The sequence below is a fragment of the Atractosteus spatula genome, chromosome 4 (genome assembly GCF_055471065.1).
Source record: "Atractosteus spatula isolate fAtrSpa1 chromosome 4, fAtrSpa1.hap1, whole genome shotgun sequence".
Taxonomy (NCBI): domain Eukaryota; kingdom Metazoa; phylum Chordata; class Actinopteri; order Semionotiformes; family Lepisosteidae; genus Atractosteus; species Atractosteus spatula.
The window spans coordinates 15,731,112-15,752,086 of record NC_142709.1 but is presented as its reverse complement, the minus strand read 5'-3'; the positions used below and the strand labels follow the sequence as shown (position 1 = coordinate 15,752,086).

Sequence of the window (20,975 nt, the reverse complement as noted above, 5' to 3'; positions counted from 1 at the left end):
CGCTTACGGCCGACAGGTACTGTGTAAGAGCCGGCGTACCAGAGCAGGTGACGTCACCGCCCTTCCCTGTGATAGCAGGACTACAGCTACTGGGCTGTAGAGAGATCTCTCTTTAGCTCACGGGGCTAGGTCGCTGCAGGGAGACGCGGAAGTCTCGGGTTCGAGCCCCGGACAGTGTAGGGCCGACCAGATGCGGCAAGGGTGCCCGCCTGAGCCCCCGTTGCGTTACACTATTAATATCGAAAGCTTGTGGATGGAGCCTGTACAGTAGTCCAATTATGGTCCTAGCTGACTACTTTTAGTCCTATTGGGCACTCTAAATCACTCATGTTTAAAGAACACCTGTTAGGAACTTAATTGATCAGTTAAGGAAGTAATTTATTCTGCTAAGGGAACTCTGATTCTCAGGTGTCAATTATAATGAACTTTCGGATTTGGCACGCAGTATTAGTTACAATACAAACGAGTACAGCTGCTGTGGGTCTGACCTTGAACATGTATCATACTATAGGCGCTTTTATTTCCGTTGATAAATGATAAAGATTCATACGGAGATCCTTCGTGTATAATCGAACCATTATTTCGGTTTTATGTATAGTTACCTTTGTTTCTGCGGTAGTCTTGTGCGCTACAATTTCTCCGTTTGAAGTTGAGAGTAAGAAATACAGTATGTCGAATAATAACTGACAAACGCGTGTACTACATGTAAATAGTACCAAAAAGCGCCAGCTAATGTTCAATACCGTTAGCAATTTTTATTTTTAAACAGAAATATCGATCAAAGGTGATAGTACATGGGAGATTATTTCATCTACAGGTACAATATATATGTTTGTAGTTCTAAAAGGTGGGTTTAGACTTCTGTTACAGATATTTTTAGGTCATTTCGGTTTATCACTGTTAATCTGACCTAGTCCAGAGCCAGTACTGTCACTGTGGTGTGTGCGGTCCAAGACAACATTTTTTTTTTGGGTGAGCCGCCTGCTCTGTCTCCGAGACTTTCGGCACCGATATTATTGGACCACAGTCGCAGGACAAAGAAGGGACGGTGTTCCGAATAACTGTGATACTCATTTTTAAAAAGCTGTCGGTAAGTTTTTTTTCCTTTAACGTACCCTTACATTTGCCTACGCATCTTCTTCACTAGACCTCCAAATCTCCAATACCCTGCTTTCCCGTGAGAACCAAAAGTGTAGACTTTCATCACAATAAAATACAACAAACCTATTCAATTGAGACCCTGATGTGACAGAACACATTTAAGACTTACAGACTATTTAAATACTTCTGTACTTATTACACTATGAAGAGTTGGTTTAAGTTAGTCCCGTACTTCAGTAACCTCTAGAGGGCTGCAGCTGTTACTTTGGGTTTGTTGCAATTGAGAACAGGTTTAGTACGGTGCTGCGGGCTAATTCCAGCAGACAAATTCGTTGCGATTGGTTGTAAATAGGCGCTCTAGTTGAACACGGATCTGCGTGCTAACCAGGGGTTGAACTCCAGTTAGTACGGTGCTTTAACTTCCTTGCAATTTAACCCAAGGGTTTAAGGGCATCCAGAGTTTTAGAACTAGATTCCAAAGTGACTCTAAATTACCTGAACAAAAAAAAATGCTTAATTGGTTCCAATTAAATTGTTCGAAATATTTAGAAATCGACGATGTACAGTACTTGTACGATGTCAAAGCTGCTGGAATGGGGTTCTCAACAACATGGATGGCAATACTTAATAGCAAGCAAGATGTTGTTACCAGGTGCAAAGAAATTTTCATTTTATTTCATATGAATTACATTGTTTTTTTTTAAACAAAAGTCTAATCAGAAACCCTTTTTATTATATTGCACGTGCATAATACACATTGCACTTGGAACCAACATGGCAGTAGACAAGTAAAAACTGACACAGATGTGTCATGCATAAGGATGTTAAAACTACTGTTACATAAATAGTCATAGTTTATGTTTTAAAAATAACATTTTATGTAGCCAGGTTAAGTACATGCAAGTAAACGTAATTAATACTTTTTCTGAAGATCTTTAATCTACATAGAGAACTAGTTAAACTTGCAAATGATGATTAAAGTCTAATGCCCCTCTATGAGCTTTGCAGAGACATTTATCTCTTTTACCAAAACTGGTTTAGTATTCTTCCAAACCTATCTACAGCACACGATCTGTTAGCAAAGGTTTGACTTTGAAACAGGTGAGAAGAGACACTTGCAGTTGATCCTTGGTTTCATCCTTCCATTAAGGGGTAAGGATTGAGCCCAGTCCAGAACAATAAAGACACTGGGCATGAACAGGTACTGGATTTATGGTGCACGCAGCCAGCAGGGCTTTGGAAGGTGGGAGGACATTCATGCAAACATGGAGAACCATGCAGACTCCACACAGCCCAGCACCTCAGTCTGGAATTGAAGCTGGGACCAAGGAGCTGTGAGGTAGTAGCACTTTCCACCATGTTGTTGTGCTGCCTAGCACTCGATTTAAATTAAGCCTCACAGGAAGCAAATGAGCTCGATTTGCTTGTATTTATATTGTCACTTTGCATTTGTGGTTACCTCAGTTTTTCCAAAGCCTACTTTACAGATCTATGATCTATTTCACAACACCAGCCACGAGAATGTACAGTATGTATAAATGCTAAAAATACAAACTGGAAAATAAAACTGGGTTTAGGTATCTCAATGTAAGGCCTGTGTGAGACTGCCATCCAATAACATTTTTAGTTCTCCCAGATCCCTGCTGCATCTAAACTAAGAATCATGCATTTCATTTACGAGGAGCATGTTTCTTTACATCCTTTTTGCTGCTGTGCCAGATCTAGATCGGACTTGAGCATCAGACAATTTGCATAAATTTCTTCATTCTTGCTTTGCATCTGCAAAAACAAAGAATTAAAATGATTGAACATGCCAAAACATTTAGATACAGAGCACATCTAGAGCCAGTTTAGGAAGGAAAACATCAAAGCAAAAACAGGACTTTTCTAGTTCAGTAATATACTTAATACAGTAATATGTCATTAATCTCAGCTGTTATTTGTCCAGTGCTACTTTTACAGTTTATAACGGAATTACACCTTATTATCTTACCACAACGCTCAGGCAGCTCTGTGAATGTGCCCCAGCCCCATTCATTAGTGCTGCGTTTGTGCCAGTCAGTGCCATTGAAAGCAGCCTTTGTACTGCTTTCCTTCCCGAGATATAGCGCTTTCTTTTTCCAGTAATCCCGTGACCATGCACGGCGAATGTGACCTGTAGTAACAGTCTGGACAGTTCAGGTACTGAATTACTGGATACAGGGATTACAATATTTGCAGTTTTGTTTATCTATTTCTCCAGGGTGCGGTAGTTGATTTTGCATTTAATATCAGGAGAATTAAATTTGTCTCTAGCACCATACTGTAATCACGAATATTGCCGTTTTAACCTTAAAAATCCAACATCAGCAAACAATTGCATTTTCTTATAAAAAAGCCTTAACAAGCACGTCTTAATACTTTGTAGCTGTGTCGATATTTTTGTAAATCTGAGGAGATTTTTCATCGTGTCCATTTTAAATACATAGGCGACTCAAAGGACAATTAAAGATTCGACCCATCTTTCGAACAACGTAAAGGTATAATTAACACAACAATGGTCTTTAAATGCAGGAAGGTGCTATTTTATGTAAAGCAAACACGTAAAAACAAAACTTTCCAGGAAACTGATTTTTTTAGTGGGAACTAAGTAATAAGTTGACCTAAGTAGTTCATAACACATCTGCAAACCCACATTGGAAACTACCTTATCACACAGGCCCAGCATACTGTACATAGAAGCAATCGTTTGGTAATTCCTCTTTCTTGACTCAACTGTACGGTAACAAAGCAGTTTGTTTCCGGGGTTAAATCTGTACAGGCACAATGGCGACCCCTGTAGGACAAGAGTGTGGGTACATGAAATGTTCAACGCTACTGGGTTTTTGAACTGGGCAGCACAGCGATGCACTCACATTTACATTCAGACAAGATTTGGACTGAATTCTGATGCGGCAGTAACTATTTTCAGTGGAAAAAAAGCTTGCGAGACTGTAATGTAACTTACCTTTCTTTTGATGGGACGTGCTTCATTTCCCCTTGTGCTCTGACGTCTAAATTATTGCAACAACAGAAAAGACAAGCACAAACAGTTCAGTTCAGTTTTTGTCATATGCACAAGTCCAGTTAAATGCTTATGCTCCAATACAAAGACATTAAAGGAATCTCCAAAAACATCAACACAGAACAGCAGTAGCAACATCAACAAGTTAAATAACATTCAACTAAAAAAAAACTGTGAGCCAGTGGTAAGGGTAGATTTCCGTAAATCCGACAGCTTGTGGGAAGAAATTGTCTCTGATCACAGATTGATCAGGGTTGTTTTTCTTGAGATTTGACTTGATTAACTTACCCTTAAGAGCTAACTGCTAAAGCTGGTGTAGAGCAGTGAAACAGGGCACTGTTCCTATAAAAAGAAGGCTATGGGTTCAAATCCCAGCTGAGAGACTGCTGTTGTATCATTGAGTGAGGTGTTCAACTGAACTGTTCCAGTAAAATACCCATCTGTATAAATGGGCTCAATTTAAGTTGCTTTGGATAAAAAGGCAGATAAATATTGTCAATCTCAGGAACATGAAACAAGGATTTAGTGTTTTTGATCTGAACACGTATCCCTGCAATTAACTCTTGCCTTCACACTGAGGCAACAAGCATGAAACAATTAAAAGACAGACAAGTCTAAGCAACACTTGCTTTTATAATTTTTGTGACTAATTTAACTTACCGGCTGCATCTTTTCTTACAGAGAATGATCGCTATAGCCCCAAAGAGAACAAATGAAGTGGAACCAACCGCATAGATGATGATCATGTTTGGTACTTGAGTCTCCAAGTGACCTAAAACACATCATAATAATTTATTATTTTATAAGAGTACTCAAAAACACAGTCTTCTGCACTGAAATTGTATCGACTAGGAGGAAATCCAGAAATCTGAGAGTCAGTGTGACTCTTATTTAACTCTAAAGAAAGTGCTGCTCTTTGAATTTCATTTCAGAATTCTTTATAAAATAATAGCTCACCCTAATCCTAACTTAAATCATAGCTCTAAACCTGAAACATAATATATAGTATGCACTTTGACAAATGTCATAAACACTTGCATTGCTTTTGTGATTTTGAATGGTAATCATAAATGAATGTTGATATAACATGTTTAATGTTGTTATACAGTAGAAGTCAAATGTAAAACCATTTATTGATTTTAGTAACATTTAAGTGGCATTGTTTTCATCATATAAGCAAATAGCCTGTTGCCTCACATAAAAGTGATAAGTGAGTGCTTAAACACACAAATGTTTTGATTGAAATAAGTGTTTGCAATACAATTAAGTGTAATGTTTGCAATGTTAATTAAAAACTATCAAATATAATTCCAGTTTTATACCATTCAGCTTTAGGTTATTAATCACTTTTGATCTTTTTTGTCTGTGTCAAAAAACCTACATTTTCAAGAGGACTATGAGGTCCGTTTGTGAAGTTGTGTATGAAATCATTCTACTAGCGTTCAGCATCTGTGAAGTTTATTCAGGTAAAGAAACACTGAACTTTTCGTTGTTTTGCTTACCAGCCATTTGTCTGAATGTGTGGCTTAAATACGTCCCGACAGCAAAAAATATTTTTATTATTGTATAAAATATTTGTAAAACTATAAAATACCTATTTATGTGAGGATAATTATAAGATTTATCTACAGTATCTGGCGATAAATATTTAATAACATATAAGTTGTATTAATATTAGTATAGATTGTGATATAAGTTTGCTATAGAAAGTAAACCTGCTCACAAGTCTGTTAAAACAATAATGAACACATACATTAACCTAACCATAATAAAACAATTTTGCTTGTTCGTTAATGTATCTGTTGCTCGTATTAAGTGACGTAAAGGTGTACCCAGTTGTACAGCAGGATATTTTACAGAAGCAATCAGAATCAAGTTTGTATGTTTAAGAGCACAAGTATTCTCCACCTGGGAATCGAACGCCTAACCTTCCAGTTAGGTCCAGAGCCCTTTTCGCTATCCCTTATTCAGAGCGTTTCAGCTCATTACCAGACACGCAGGTCCCTAAAGGTCAGCTTTGTTTACCCAAGTTCATGGCTAAATATTGTAACCCAGAGGACTTTTGTCTCCACAGATATAAGAGTAGCCAGAAGAGATATCACAGCCATCGCTGGCACAACAGTGTCTCTGCACTGTAAGAATGAATCCCTGAGTTATTTGTCACAAGTCACCTGGAAGAAAGACGGGCATCTCCTTGTCAGTTATAGACCTGGGAGTCCACCCTTTTACAAAGAGAATACTACATTAAGATTTCAGCCAAGTCAAGACAAGCTGTATGGTGTGCAGATTCAGGATGTGGTCACCTCAGATGCTGGGAACTATTCGTGCGAAACCACGACAATGACAGGGATCTGGGAGGAATTCTGGGAACTTCTTGTCCAAGGTATGGTGGGCATCTTTTTTCATTTAATTACTGTATTTCTAGGGCAGTGCTGCTGAACCTTTCTGGTAACAGCGACCAGCTCCCTTAGGTCCCCCCAAAATCTGTTTTTGACTAAAAACATTCAACAAAACAATGGAAGAAAAAAAACATTGAATTCATCCATTCTTACTGTGTCTCTCTGGCTCTGACTGTAAGGTCCGCAATGAGTCTATTCAGGGTCTGGTAAGCATTGATTCAGGGAACGTGGTGGTTCAGCAACATGGTTCTAGAGTATATTTCTTTAGGATACAGTATAAAACAGAAGCATTAATGCTCTATCTAATCAGATAGTAGATAGTTACACCTTGACCACACCGCCTCATGTATTGCAGCCTCACCAGCTGAAAGTAACATGGCTCTCCCTGTGAAAGGCACTGAAGGTCATGTGTAAAGTGAACTCTCTCTGTAAGCACATCACTGAAAGGTGGGAGGAAACCAGAGGTCCCAGAAAAAAAACCCATGATGAAAAGCATACTCCGGACTCTGGAGCTGTGAAACAGCAGTGCCACCCCCCCCCCCCCACACACACACACACACCTCAGTGTGGTTATTTATAACTATTTCATTAATACTGTCCAAATGCACAAATGCAAATAGAGTGTACTAACATAGCACACAACATTAACACAGCTGGAAGCATGCATAACCTGTTGATTACTGAACCCAATTTTATTTTGTCTCTTCCCTTTTGTACAAAGCTTCTCTAAGCTAGACAGACGCTGTTATTAGACTCAATTATCCCACTATTCACACTACAATAACATTACAGTAAAAGCTTGCAGAATGTTTTGGTAGGTACCAAACCTAGATCCTACAATCTATTTGGTTATCTATACCTAATTTCCTCATTTTTAGCTTACCTAATAATTATGATAATTTGATAATAATAATAATAATAATAATAATAACAACAATTACCTTACCTCCTCTTGTTTGTAACCTTTCTTATGTGCTTTTGCTCTTATCCCTAAGACCGAACAGGTTTTAAACCAATTTCCGTTGCATACGCATTTCAACCAGTGAACTTTAGAAAACAAAAATGATCTGATTAAATAAGTGTCTGTTCATTCTTTATCCAAGGCAATGAACAGCTGATCAGTCCGATAATGTGTTTGTGGAGGAGCTCTGTATGAATTAGGTGTCCACCATTTCTGTGTATTAAGATTCTCTTTAACCACATCAGTGCACTGCACTGGGTTCCCAATGGTCTGAGTCTTCACTTTTATCTTTCATGTAGTACCTTGATAAGGTTTTGGCAGGTGTACACAATTACTTTTCACAAACTTTGTTGCCTGTTCACTGGTGTCTTATTCAAGACAAGGTGTCCATTGACAGAAATTAAATCCAGCCAAGTTAATGATTGAGAAGCCATTGTTAGTGTTGGTACTTAGACTTGTTTTAGAAGTGCGTATTTGTGATATTACAGAGGTTTCTTTCTCTTACATTGCTCATGTACGCTCTTGCCTTTCCCAGGCCAAAGCAGAAAAGGCATCCTGTGTTCTTGTGAATAGACCACTGCAAAGCTGACTGGTGTTACAAAATGTTGCTCACAAGATTCAGTATGTTCAGAATTCAGCAGGCGGGATTTTACCTAGAGGAAAATATGACATTAGCATAGCATTGAGGTTTGAATGAAACAAAAAAAGATCCTGCATGGTTCTTAAAAACTTTGATGATTATTTTCCACTGACAGCAAATGGTGGGTATCCTGCCCACTCATAAACCACTGACATGGCCAATTTCTGACAACTTTTCATGAGGGTTTGTGTTGCCTTTGATCTTAATTTATTAGTTTCGAAGTGGCTAAAGTTGTATTTGAGCTTTTTAAGCATGGCCCTCGTATTTCATGTTTTATGGGGGGTTTGGAAACTGTTAGATTTTAAATGCTGATGTATTGTAGTAGCAGCTTGTGTGGAGGTGGTTGTGTACTGAACAAAATATTGTCCTAAAAACTGAAAGATGTTTTTTTTTTTTAAACATGCTTCCATTTCTTTTGAAGATCGCTTCCGTTTCTGTCTGGTTCTGATCTACAGTGGGTGCCCCCCACCCCCGCATTTCTCGCTAGACAATGCAGGCGGTATTCAGGGTCTTTGTCCCACTTTAGTGTCAAAACCACTACAGCAGTGATGGGTAGCTCTTTGCCTTTCCTTTCAAATCATTCTTATATGTCCTGTTGCTCCTGTTCTTGCACTTCTGTTCTTTTCTTGTTTCTGCTCTGTTTGACCGTCTGACCGTACGGTTTGACCGTACAGTTTCAGGAATGGCGACTTTTTTAATGGAGGTCAAAGGACGTCTTCCTTTGAGCTCTTCTCTTCATTTGTTCTTATGCTTTTTCAGCGTAGGGATACACTCTTGTTTGTGCACACATATGCAGTTAAAAAAACGGTTTAGTGTAGGAACGTGGGATGGGATAGACATTCAAAGCATCAAGCAACAGCCAGCATGGATCACATCTTCAAGTCTTGTAAGGCACCAACAGGAACATAAAATCACCTCACATTTTCTGCTAAGTGATAGGAAAGCAAATGTCCTTATTAAAACATTACCCTAAGTGTCAATTGTCCTAACTTACAGAGCTTGGGTAGAAAGACTGGGGTCTTTCAGTCTTTACAGGGATTATGTGTCCGTTTGTGATGGCCAAGGAGAGACACGGGAAATATTTTGCATATCTTACGATATTTTTTAAAAACATAAGAACGCTTACACACTTGAGGGCCACTTGGCACATCTAGCCTGCTTAGTTGCTTGTATGATATTGATAAGAGAATCTCATCAACCACTGCCTGAAAGAGACCAGGGTATTAGCTTCAAAAACATGGCAGAGCAGCTTGTTCCAGACACCCAGTATCCTTTATGTACAGAAGTGCCTCCTGGTTTTGTTTTTTTTTTTTAATTCTTTGTGCCATTGGGTTGGCGTTTCTCCCTTGATTCTGAAGAAGTCCACTGGGTTGATGTCATCAAGTGCTTTTGAGGTTTGGGAATATTTTTGGCATTTGGTTTCCTTGTATTATACTCTGTTCAGGACTGAAAAGGTTGAGTTCCTTCAGTCTGTCAGTGTAGAATATTCCTTTAAGGCCCAGATTGTATCTTGCTCTTCTTTGGACTGAGAGCAGCATTCTCTTTTGTATGAAAATATATTTAGAAAATTAACTATTCCTAGGACCATATTTCCATTTACACTATGGCATAGTTCTAATAATTGTTTCCATATCCTGAAATGGTGTACCACATATACTGTATAGTGCAGTCTGTAAGTATTTGGACAGTGACACATTTTTTGTTGTTTTAACACTGTACTCCAGCACATTGGATTTGAAATGAAACAATGAGGTTAAAGTGCAGAATGTCAGCTTTCATTCGAGGGTATTTATGTCTATATTGGGTGAACCATATAGGAATCACAGCCCTTTGTATACATAGTCCCCCCCATTTTAGCCTCAAACACATAAGAACTTCTGAAGGGAATTTATAGCATGACAGGGATGAAAGAGCTTATAAATCAATAAATAATTGTTTGCCCTCTTTCCCCAGGACCACGTTGCACTTGCAGTGCAAGAAGGTTATTTTAAGAGTCACTGTTTAGCCTCAGCTCACATCAACATAATCCTGTGGTTAACACTGGTAGCAGTAACTGCATATCACTGGCTGCATTGCTCCTATTAAGCTTGCAGGCCACCTGCACCTTCACTTCACTAAAACACTGCAGGATACAATGTGCTGAAACTGAAGCTCATTGTTTCTTTCTTTTTTCAAAAAATTGTGCAGGAGGGAGATGCTATCAGGTTCTGCAAAGTTCAGGTGAAGTTAGAATAAAGGGTCTTTTGTCAAGTAAGAATCTAAAGCCACTGTTTGTAGCGTACATTCAATTCTTTCCAATACCGATGTGACAGGTTTGACTGAAAGCATTGGGGTGGAATTAAAGTTAATAGCTGAAATTAAATGCTGCCATGAATTGTTTAATGGAGCAAGAGCCAATGTAAACAACAATACAAACAATTCCTTCAAATAGAAGGAATACCAGGACTTTTAAAACTAGGTTTTCAGGCTGGATTCAAAGCTGCAATTAGACTCCTAGTGTGTTATAGCCTTCAGAATTGCATTGTGCTCCTCCATAGTAAATAAAAGGAAATCAAAGGCTTGATACATGAGAGTGAATACAAACCCATGGAAATTCTGGGATTATAGAGGCTGTGGAGGAGTGTAAAATGGGGATAACTTTTAATGGAAAACAGAAGCTGAAAAGATCTGGACATTGAATATGCATAAATATGCATATAAACATGATTTTGAGAGGAGCCAATAACTGGTTAGAAGTGGATACGTGATGGATGAGACCACTATATAAGTAATTTAAAGCACTGATGCCCTTTGCACACCACATACAAATAACTCAGTGAGAAACTAAAACAGGATTCTTGTTACCATGTTGTTGCGAATGACTTTAATCTGCTACTTTTGTCACTCCATGCTATAAATACATCTATTTTCTGTACCAAAGTCAGTATGGGACACTCCCCTTTTCAATTAAGTTTTGTGTAACTGGTTAAATACTTCCTTACAGACCACCGTCAAGTTATAACAACATTAAACATGTTATATCAACATTCATTTATGATTACCATTCAAAATCACAAAAGCAATGCAAGTGTTTATGACATTTGTCAAAGTGCATACTATATATTATGTTTCAGGTTTAGAGCTATGATTTAAGTTAGGATTAGGGTGAGCTATTATTTTATAAAGAATTCTGAAATGAAATTCAAAGAGCAGCACTTTCTTTAGAGTTAAATAAGAGTCACACTGACTGTCAGATTTCTGGATTTCCTCCTAGTCGATACAATTTCAGTGCAGAAGACTGTGTTTTTGAGTACTCTTATAAAATAATAAATTATTATGATGTGTTTTAGGTCACTTGGAGACTCAAGTACCAAACATGATCATCATCTATGCGGTTGGTTCCACTTCATTTGTTCTCTTTGGGGCTATAGCGATCATTCTCTGTAAGAAAAGATGCAGCCGGTAAGTTAAATTAGTCACAAAAATTATAAAAGCAAGTGTTGCTTAGACTTGTCTGTCTTTTAATTGTTTCATGCTTGTTGCCTCAGTGTGAAGGCAAGAGTTAATTGCAGGGATACGTGTTCAGATCAAAAACACTAAATCCTTGTTTCATGTTCCTGAGATTGACAATATTTATCTGCCTTTTTATCCAAAGCAACTTAAATTGAGCCCATTTATACAGATGGGTATTTTACTGGAACAGTTCAGTTGAACACCTCACTCAATGATACAACAGCAGTCTCTCAGCTGGGATTTGAACCCATAGCCTTCTTTTTATAGGAACAGTGCCCTGTTTCACTGCTCTACACCAGCTTTAGCAGTTAGCTCTTAAGGGTAAGTTAATCAAGTCAAATCTCAAGAAAAACAACCCTGATCAATCTGTGATCAGAGACAATTTCTTCCCACAAGCTGTCGGATTTACGGAAATCTACCCTTACCACTGGCTCACAGTTTTTTTTTAGTTGAATGTTATTTAACTTGTTGATGTTGCTACTGCTGTTCTGTGTTGATGTTTTTGGAGATTCCTTTAATGTCTTTGTATTGGAGCATAAGCATTTAACTGGACTTGTGCATATGACAAAAACTGAACTGAACTGTTTGTGCTTGTCTTTTCTGTTGTTGCAATAATTTAGACGTCAGAGCACAAGGGGAAATGAAGCACGTCCCATCAAAAGAAAGGTAAGTTACATTACAGTCTCGCAAGCTTTTTTTCCACTGAAAATAGTTACTGCCGCATCAGAATTCAGTCCAAATCTTGTCTGAATGTAAATGTGAGTGCATCGCTGTGCTGCCCAGTTCAAAAACCCAGTAGCGTTGAACATTTCATGTACCCACACTCTTGTCCTACAGGGGTCGCCATTGTGCCTGTACAGATTTAACCCCGGAAACAAACTGCTTTGTTACCGTACAGTTGAGTCAAGAAAGAGGAATTACCAAACGATTGCTTCTATGTACAGTATGCTGGGCCTGTGTGATAAGGTAGTTTCCAATGTGGGTTTGCAGATGTGTTATGAACTACTTAGGTCAACTTATTACTTAGTTCCCACTAAAAAAATCAGTTTCCTGGAAAGTTTTGTTTTTACGTGTTTGCTTTACATAAAATAGCACCTTCCTGCATTTAAAGACCATTGTTGTGTTAATTATACCTTTACGTTGTTCGAAAGATGGGTCGAATCTTTAATTGTCCTTTGAGTCGCCTATGTATTTAAAATGGACACGATGAAAAATCTCCTCAGATTTACAAAAATATCGACACAGCTACAAAGTATTAAGACGTGCTTGTTAAGGCTTTTTTATAAGAAAATGCAATTGTTTGCTGATGTTGGATTTTTAAGGTTAAAACGGCAATATTCGTGATTACAGTATGGTGCTAGAGACAAATTTAATTCTCCTGATATTAAATGCAAAATCAACTACCGCACCCTGGAGAAATAGATAAACAAAACTGCAAATATTGTAATCCCTGTATCCAGTAATTCAGTACCTGAACTGTCCAGACTGTTACTACAGGTCACATTCGCCGTGCATGGTCACGGGATTACTGGAAAAAGAAAGCGCTATATCTCGGGAAGGAAAGCAGTACAAAGGCTGCTTTCAATGGCACTGACTGGCACAAACGCAGCACTAATGAATGGGGCTGGGGCACATTCACAGAGCTGCCTGAGCGTTGTGGTAAGATAATAAGGTGTAATTCCGTTATAAACTGTAAAAGTAGCACTGGACAAATAACAGCTGAGATTAATGACATATTACTGTATTAAGTATATTACTGAACTAGAAAAGTCCTGTTTTTGCTTTGATGTTTTCCTTCCTAAACTGGCTCTAGATGTGCTCTGTATCTAAATGTTTTGGCATGTTCAATCATTTTAATTCTTTGTTTTTGCAGATGCAAAGCAAGAATGAAGAAATTTATGCAAATTGTCTGATGCTCAAGTCCGATCTAGATCTGGCACAGCAGCAAAAAGGATGTAAAGAAACATGCTCCTCGTAAATGAAATGCATGATTCTTAGTTTAGATGCAGCAGGGATCTGGGAGAACTAAAAATGTTATTGGATGGCAGTCTCACACAGGCCTTACATTGAGATACCTAAACCCAGTTTTATTTTCCAGTTTGTATTTTTAGCATTTATACATACTGTACATTCTCGTGGCTGGTGTTGTGAAATAGATCATAGATCTGTAAAGTAGGCTTTGGAAAAACTGAGGTAACCACAAATGCAAAGTGACAATATAAATACAAGCAAATCGAGCTCATTTGCTTCCTGTGAGGCTTAATTTAAATCGAGTGCTAGGCAGCACAACAACATGGTGGAAAGTGCTACTACCTCACAGCTCCTTGGTCCCAGCTTCAATTCCAGACTGAGGTGCTGGGCTGTGTGGAGTCTGCATGGTTCTCCATGTTTGCATGAATGTCCTCCCACCTTCCAAAGCCCTGCTGGCTGCGTGCACCATAAATCCAGTACCTGTTCATGCCCAGTGTCTTTATTGTTCTGGACTGGGCTCAATCCTTACCCCTTAATGGAAGGATGAAACCAAGGATCAACTGCAAGTGTCTCTTCTCACCTGTTTCAAAGTCAAACCTTTGCTAACAGATCGTGTGCTGTAGATAGGTTTGGAAGAATACTAAACCAGTTTTGGTAAAAGAGATAAATGTCTCTGCAAAGCTCATAGAGGGGCATTAGACTTTAATCATCATTTGCAAGTTTAACTAGTTCTCTATGTAGATTAAAGATCTTCAGAAAAAGTATTAATTACGTTTACTTGCATGTACTTAACCTGGCTACATAAAATGTTATTTTTAAAACATAAACTATGACTATTTATGTAACAGTAGTTTTAACATCCTTATGCATGACACATCTGTGTCAGTTTTTACTTGTCTACTGCCATGTTGGTTCCAAGTGCAATGTGTATTATGCACGTGCAATATAATAAAAAGGGTTTCTGATTAGACTTTTGTTTAAAAAAAAACAATGTAATTCATATGAAATAAAATGAAAATTTCTTTGCACCTGGTAACAACATCTTGCTTGCTATTAAGTATTGCCATCCATGTTGTTGAGAACCCCATTCCAGCAGCTTTGACATCGTACAAGTACTGTACATCGTCGATTTCTAAATATTTCGAACAATTTAATTGGAACCAATTAAGCATTTTTTTTTGTTCAGGTAATTTAGAGTCACTTTGGAATCTAGTTCTAAAACTCTGGATGCCCTTAAACCCTTGGGTTAAATTGCAAGGAAGTTAAAGCACCGTACTAACTGGAGTTCAACCCCTGGTTAGCACGCAGATCCGTGTTCAACTAGAGCGCCTATTTACAACCAATCGCAACGAATTTGTCTGCTGGAATTAGCCCGCAGCACCGTACTAAACCTGTTCTCAATTGCAACAAACCCAAAGTAACAGCTGCAGCCCTCTAGAGGTTACTGAAGTACGGGACTAACTTAAACCAACTCTTCATAGTGTAATAAGTACAGAAGTATTTAAATAGTCTGTAAGTCTTAAATGTGTTCTGTCACATCAGGGTCTCAATTGAATAGGTTTGTTGTATTTTATTGTGATGAAAGTCTACACTTTTGGTTCTCACGGGAAAGCAGGGTATTGGAGATTTGGAGGTCTAGTGAAGAAGATGCGTAGGCAAATGTAAGGGTACGTTAAAGGAAAAAAAACTTACCGACAGCTTTTTAAAAATGAGTATCACAGTTATTCGGAACACCGTCCCTTCTTTGTCCTGCGACTGTGGTCCAATAATATCGGTGCCGAAAGTCTCGGAGACAGAGCAGGCGGCTCACCCAAAAAAAAAATGTTGTCTTGGACCGCACACACCACAGTGACAGTACTGGCTCTGGACTAGGTCAGATTAACAGTGATAAACCGAAATGACCTAAAAATATCTGTAACAGAAGTCTAAACCCACCTTTTAGAACTACAAACATATATATTGTACCTGTAGATGAAATAATCTCCCATGTACTATCACCTTTGATCGATATTTCTGTTTAAAAATAAAAATTGCTAACGGTATTGAACATTAGCTGGCGCTTTTTGGTACTATTTACATGTAGTACACGCGTTTGTCAGTTATTATTCGACATACTGTATTTCTTACTCTCAACTTCAAACGGAGAAATTGTAGCGCACAAGACTACCGCAGAAACAAAGGTAACTATACATAAAACCGAAATAATGGTTCGATTATACACGAAGGATCTCCGTATGAATCTTTATCATTTATCAACGGAAATAAAAGCGCCTATAGTATGATACATGTTCAAGGTCAGACCCGCAGCAGCTGTACTCGTTTGTATTGTAACTAATACTGCGTGCCAAATCCGAAAGTTCATTATAATTGACACCTGAGAATCAGAGTTCCCTTAGCAGAATAAATTACTTCCTTAACTGATCAATTAAGTTCCTAACAGGTGTTCTTTAGACATGAGTGATTTAGAGTGCCCAATAGGACTAAAAGTAGTCAGCTAGGACCATAATTGGACTACTGTACAGGCTCCATCCACAAGCTTTCGATATTAATAGTGTAACGCAACGGGGGCTCAGGCGGGCGCCCTTGCCGCATCTGGTCGGCCCTACACTGTCCGGGGCTCGAACCCGAGACTTCCGCGTCTCCCTGCAGCGACCTAGCCCCGTGAGCTAAAGAGAGATCTCCCTACAGCCCAGTAGCTGTAGTCCTGCTATCACAGGGAAGGGCGGTGACGTCACCTGCTCTGGTACGCCGGCTCTTACACAGTACCTGTCGGCCGTAAGCGTTACAATAGCATGTGTCTTCAATGTTAAAATCAAATTCAAATGTACTGCATGCAAGAGAGTGATACAGAGATGACTCGGTATCCTGTCAGTAATTACTGATCATTAAGCACCCAAAAAGTATTAGTCCCAGTCACATTATCCCGTATAACCAATCAGAAAACGAAGAAATGTATATTAGCGTAAGCTACAAACTGAAACGGAGAATTCTCTAGTGTATTACTCACAATATTTTAAATGCATAACTGAATAAAACAACAATAACACGGGACATAAGCTTACGGTTTTAAATCTTTTTGTATCGTCGTTTTTGTCATTAAAAAGCGAATAATTGTTCAGTGTTACAATTAACACATTTTGCACAATTAATTAAGAAACATATATCAATTTCTTCAAAGGAACGTAGAAAAGATGGGTGATATTCCTGCACACGAAGCTCAATATCCCTACCCGAGGATAAGGAAAATACGTATTCGTACATATTCGTACAGTATATGTCTAAAACAGAACAGGGCTGGTGCCGTATCGGATTCAGTATGCCTTGGACATCTGTATCCCCTTTCCAAGTGCGCATGTGGACTGGAAATCAGAGCGTGAGTGTGTCTCAGGACCCGCGAAATTTGCAGGGAATACCGGATCCCACCCTCGCTCACTGCGGAGAAGTGGATCATGGGTTATCATACGAGTGAGGGTGGCTTACTTAAGCAATCCTTTTTTTTGTTCGGGACATGCAAATAATTGTAATACTTACGTAAACCTGAAATTTAGAATTGCTCGTTTGCTACAGAAAATACGAAATGTGTGCAAGAGCAGGCAGACAAATCATACCTCTAATTTCTAGTGCACATGCTCACTTTGAAAGGGGATACAGATTTCCGTGGCATACTGAATTCGATACGGCCCGGGCCCTGGGCACAGGCGAACTGGGCGACTGCCTATGGCCCCCTCGATGTGCAACACAATATTTTTTGAATCTGAACATTCAAATATGAGTGAGAAATTCCCTACAGCGGCTCTTTCTGTTGCTGCTGTGAATTATCCTAATGGAAGCAAAGTAGTAAAAAAAAAAAGACCACTCATAATTGAGTACGTAATGTTTCTGAAGCGCACAAAAGAAACGTAAACGATCTCAAAACAGAGGCACGCCAATCAAGTTGTAAAATGTGTGCTTCTTGTTCGTCTTTGAAACTTATTTATGTGTTCTCAGAACTGGTTTATACGTTTTCTAGTTATAAAATTCATGTAATTGTTCTAAGTAGTGAAAGTACATTTGGGTGGGAGCTGATAATAGTAGTGTATGTGTAAATCGTGATCTGGAGGGGCCCCAGAAAGCTAGGGCCGGGCCTGAAACAGACCAGAGTGCTAATGAGAGATTTACATACAACGGCTGGTTTTCATTATAGGAATGATGCTATAGCCAATTCCTTTTCTCAGGCGGAATTGCTACGGCTCTAGTTGGGTGTCAGACGCAGGGATGGTCAGTAAAATAAACTTCTGTTTAGTTTTTTACTCAATAAAAGTTAAGAGACCTAGAATTGGTCAGTAGATGGGGCCATTGACACACTTTCGAAACAGCAGCAAGCCACAGAACCCGGTCGAGGCACACGAGTCTCACGCTATTGCCTTGCGAATCATGTCGAAACTCTTATGTACTGTATGTCCATCTGACTTCCCGTACTTCAAAAAAGGGATTATGGGAAGTTTTTAAAACAAAACGTACAAATTACGTTGTGTGTGTACTGTAGGTTTATTCCATGCTGAAAAGAGAAGAAAAGAAACACAACGTTGTGGAAAACGTAACACAAAATCAGTCAAGGGACCAAGCTGTCCATGACGGAATATGTGAATACTAATGTAAACACTTCCTGTTACGTGTGTGACCTTTCTTGCCGCACACTTTAGTTAAGATGTTTTATTTTATTTTAGTGGGGTTACCAGTACACGTAGAAAATCAGTACAGAAAAAAGACAAAGTGCTGTGTCTGACGTTTAATCATTTTCTATTCATTTAAATCGTTTGGCTACAGGCAAACCTTTTTTACATCACTAAAGAACAGTGAAATGCGTTGCAATACAGTGTTTACAGGTGGCAACTTTAACAGTAGCTCTGTAGGTTTGAGGCGGAGACATTAAAAAACTAAACAGCTCATTTTCTTTGCAAATTAGTAGAGATGAATTGCTCAACAGACGAGAAAATATAAACTACTTAAACTCATTTCCTAGAACGCTAGAACCAGAGGATTATTATTGAAGTTTTCGGTGTTTTTTATTAAAAGGTTCTCTGTTTTCTTAATCATCCTAATTATTTTTAAATGAAATTCAACATTTCACACCCACAAACATTTGCATGAACTGTGATGTGATTTAAAGCACTTTTTTAGTCTTTTAACAGTCTCCGCACATACTTGAACTTTTTTAGTCTTTTAACATACTCCGCAAAATTCTCATATTGTCCCTGGAAAGCTTCAATAGGAGGAAACGATCTTGGTTCAAACCAAAACCGCGATTAAGCTGTGAGCCAGAACTGCCATCTCAGCTTTGAATATATATTATATTTTGAAGTGTATGCAATAATATGATCAATTAAAAACTGAATTATCAAGTCAGATCAAAATAGAAAGTTGTTCTGCCCTTGAGAAAAAACTTTTCATAATGTCACCTTAAATGCATGATAAGCAAAAGAACCACAGTACAGCATGTCACTGTGAACACCTAAAATATGCCATGTCAGTTTAGTCAGATGAATAGAAAACGGACAGTCTTTTCTTTACAGCTTAATGCTAATGCCTTCTATAATCAGACGTGGCACTTGTGGAATGTGTAAGAGACAAACCTGGCGTGATGTAATGATTTCTTAAGTTCCAATGTAATATCCGACCATAAAAACGTCCGTTGATGTTGACTAAGAAAAAGTGTATAGGTTTTGAGACCGTTGGTTTTGCATTCTGTCACTGTTATTGGGGTAAGTCTTTTCAATAATAATAGAAAAAAACTTTATTTGATAATGTCTTAGAAAGTTACGTCACAATTAAAAACAAGAGCTTGGAATGCAGAAGAAGATGCAAGGGGCATTACTGATTAAGTAAAAGCCTTTCTGAATCAGAAGGTTTTGGGTCTGGATTTGAAAGCGTTCAGGGAGCTGACTCTCTGATATCCTTGGGGGTGTAGCACGGGAAGGCCCTGTCACCCATAGAATGTAGACAAATTCAGAGGATGATCAAAATAATTGGCATTTATACTTGTCAACAACATTTTGACTAACCCTGTATTTTGCACATGTGAGTCAAACGTCAAGCCTGAGTCAAATATAACACCCAACTATTAAATTAGAATTGAAATTCAAGTACAGTGTTATCCATATATAGGCTTACTGCATTGACTTAATTGATATGATTAACTGATGGTAGTGCCAAAAAGCATAACTTCAATATTGTCGCAGTTTAATTTAAGGACGTTTTTAGCCATCCACGTTTTTTTATGTAAGAAATGTAATTAGACAGTGCAGGTTCAGTATGTACTGTATGTTGATTTGAGTATCATCAGCACAGAAATGATAATTCACACGAAGTGATCATAAAAGCTGACCAAGTCTGAACATGTCTGCACATGCTGAATGTTATGTGGCTGGGTCTAGTATCAAGCCCTGGGAAACACCAGATTTAACAAACCGAACTTCAGAACTGAAACCCCCAATGGAGAGAAAGTATCAAAGCCCCCAGTGTATTCAGCGAGGGAGAAGTCACTCAGGGCTTTCTAGGTAATAAGAATGAGGCTTTTCAACCCTCCCACAGGAATCTGCCTTCAGATATTTGAATGCATCATCCAACCCATTACCCTATGTACAAGTGAGCTGTGGTGTCCACTCACAGACCAGGATCATAAAAAATGGTAAAAACATCCTATAGAAACTCTGCACCGGGAGTTGTATAAAAACATCCTTCGTGTGCAGAGAAAAAATCCAAACAGCTGCTGATCAACATGCAGAAGAAAGCAATAAAGAATTGGCTAAATCTAAAAAGCAGTGACCACAAGGCCCTGCTGGGCCATGAGCTGAGCCCAGAGAAGAGCCCCCTAACCCAGCTGGTCCTGAAGCCTGCTGTCCTGAGCCAGACCAAAACCAGCCAGTCTCAGGATAGCAATGCTGTCAAATCAGAGTCACCCACATCACAGCACAGATCAAACAACAACAATAACTCACAAACTGGGATACACACACGCAAACACAACATAAACTGGAATGCTACTGGAAACTAAACAGACAATACACACAAGATGAATATTTGACCGGGTAAGAAATAGCAAAGAGAGAAACAAAGCAGAGAAACAAAGCACAGGCTCAGTGACCACAATCCCGCCATAGAAACTATGTGTCACAGACATCTGGCTGCCCGGCGAGGACAGGCTGTGCTCCCACTGCCAGCAGGGAAAAACAGAGACAGAGATGCACCTTTAGCTGGACTATGAGAAGTACTCTAGGATTAGACAAATATTATTCCCTAGAATTGTAACCTCAATCCCAGAATTCCAGTTCACGTCAATTCTAATGTAGCATTCTAGAACATCAGGAGCATTGTGCCGTTACAGTAATT

The 20,975-nt window shown here is 38.7% G+C and overlaps 1 protein-coding gene and 1 long non-coding RNA gene across 2 annotated transcripts; one reads left to right on the top strand and one right to left on the bottom strand.

Annotated features, from left to right (window-relative positions):
* Window positions 1-2,512: 2,512 nt before the first annotated feature.
* LOC148835916 (uncharacterized) lies at window positions 2,513-4,134 on the bottom strand. The gene is made up of 2 exons (XR_016090930.1): window positions 4,088-4,134; window positions 2,513-2,880 (listed from the first exon to the last, which is right to left on the bottom strand). It is a non-coding gene; the product is annotated as an uncharacterized LOC148835916 (long non-coding RNA).
* Window positions 4,135-4,974: 840 nt separating this feature from the next.
* On the top strand, window positions 4,975-13,877 carry LOC148835915 (uncharacterized). Its single transcript, XM_088913016.1, has 6 exons — window positions 4,975-5,018; window positions 5,535-5,610; window positions 6,219-6,527; window positions 11,474-11,585; window positions 12,257-12,302; window positions 13,510-13,877. Exons 2-6 carry the CDS (start codon window positions 5,541-5,543, stop codon window positions 13,612-13,614), a joined length of 642 nt encoding a protein of 213 aa, XP_088769142.1. The 5' UTR covers window positions 4,975-5,018; window positions 5,535-5,540; the 3' UTR covers window positions 13,615-13,877.
* The last annotated feature ends 7,098 nt before the right edge of the window (window positions 13,878-20,975 follow it).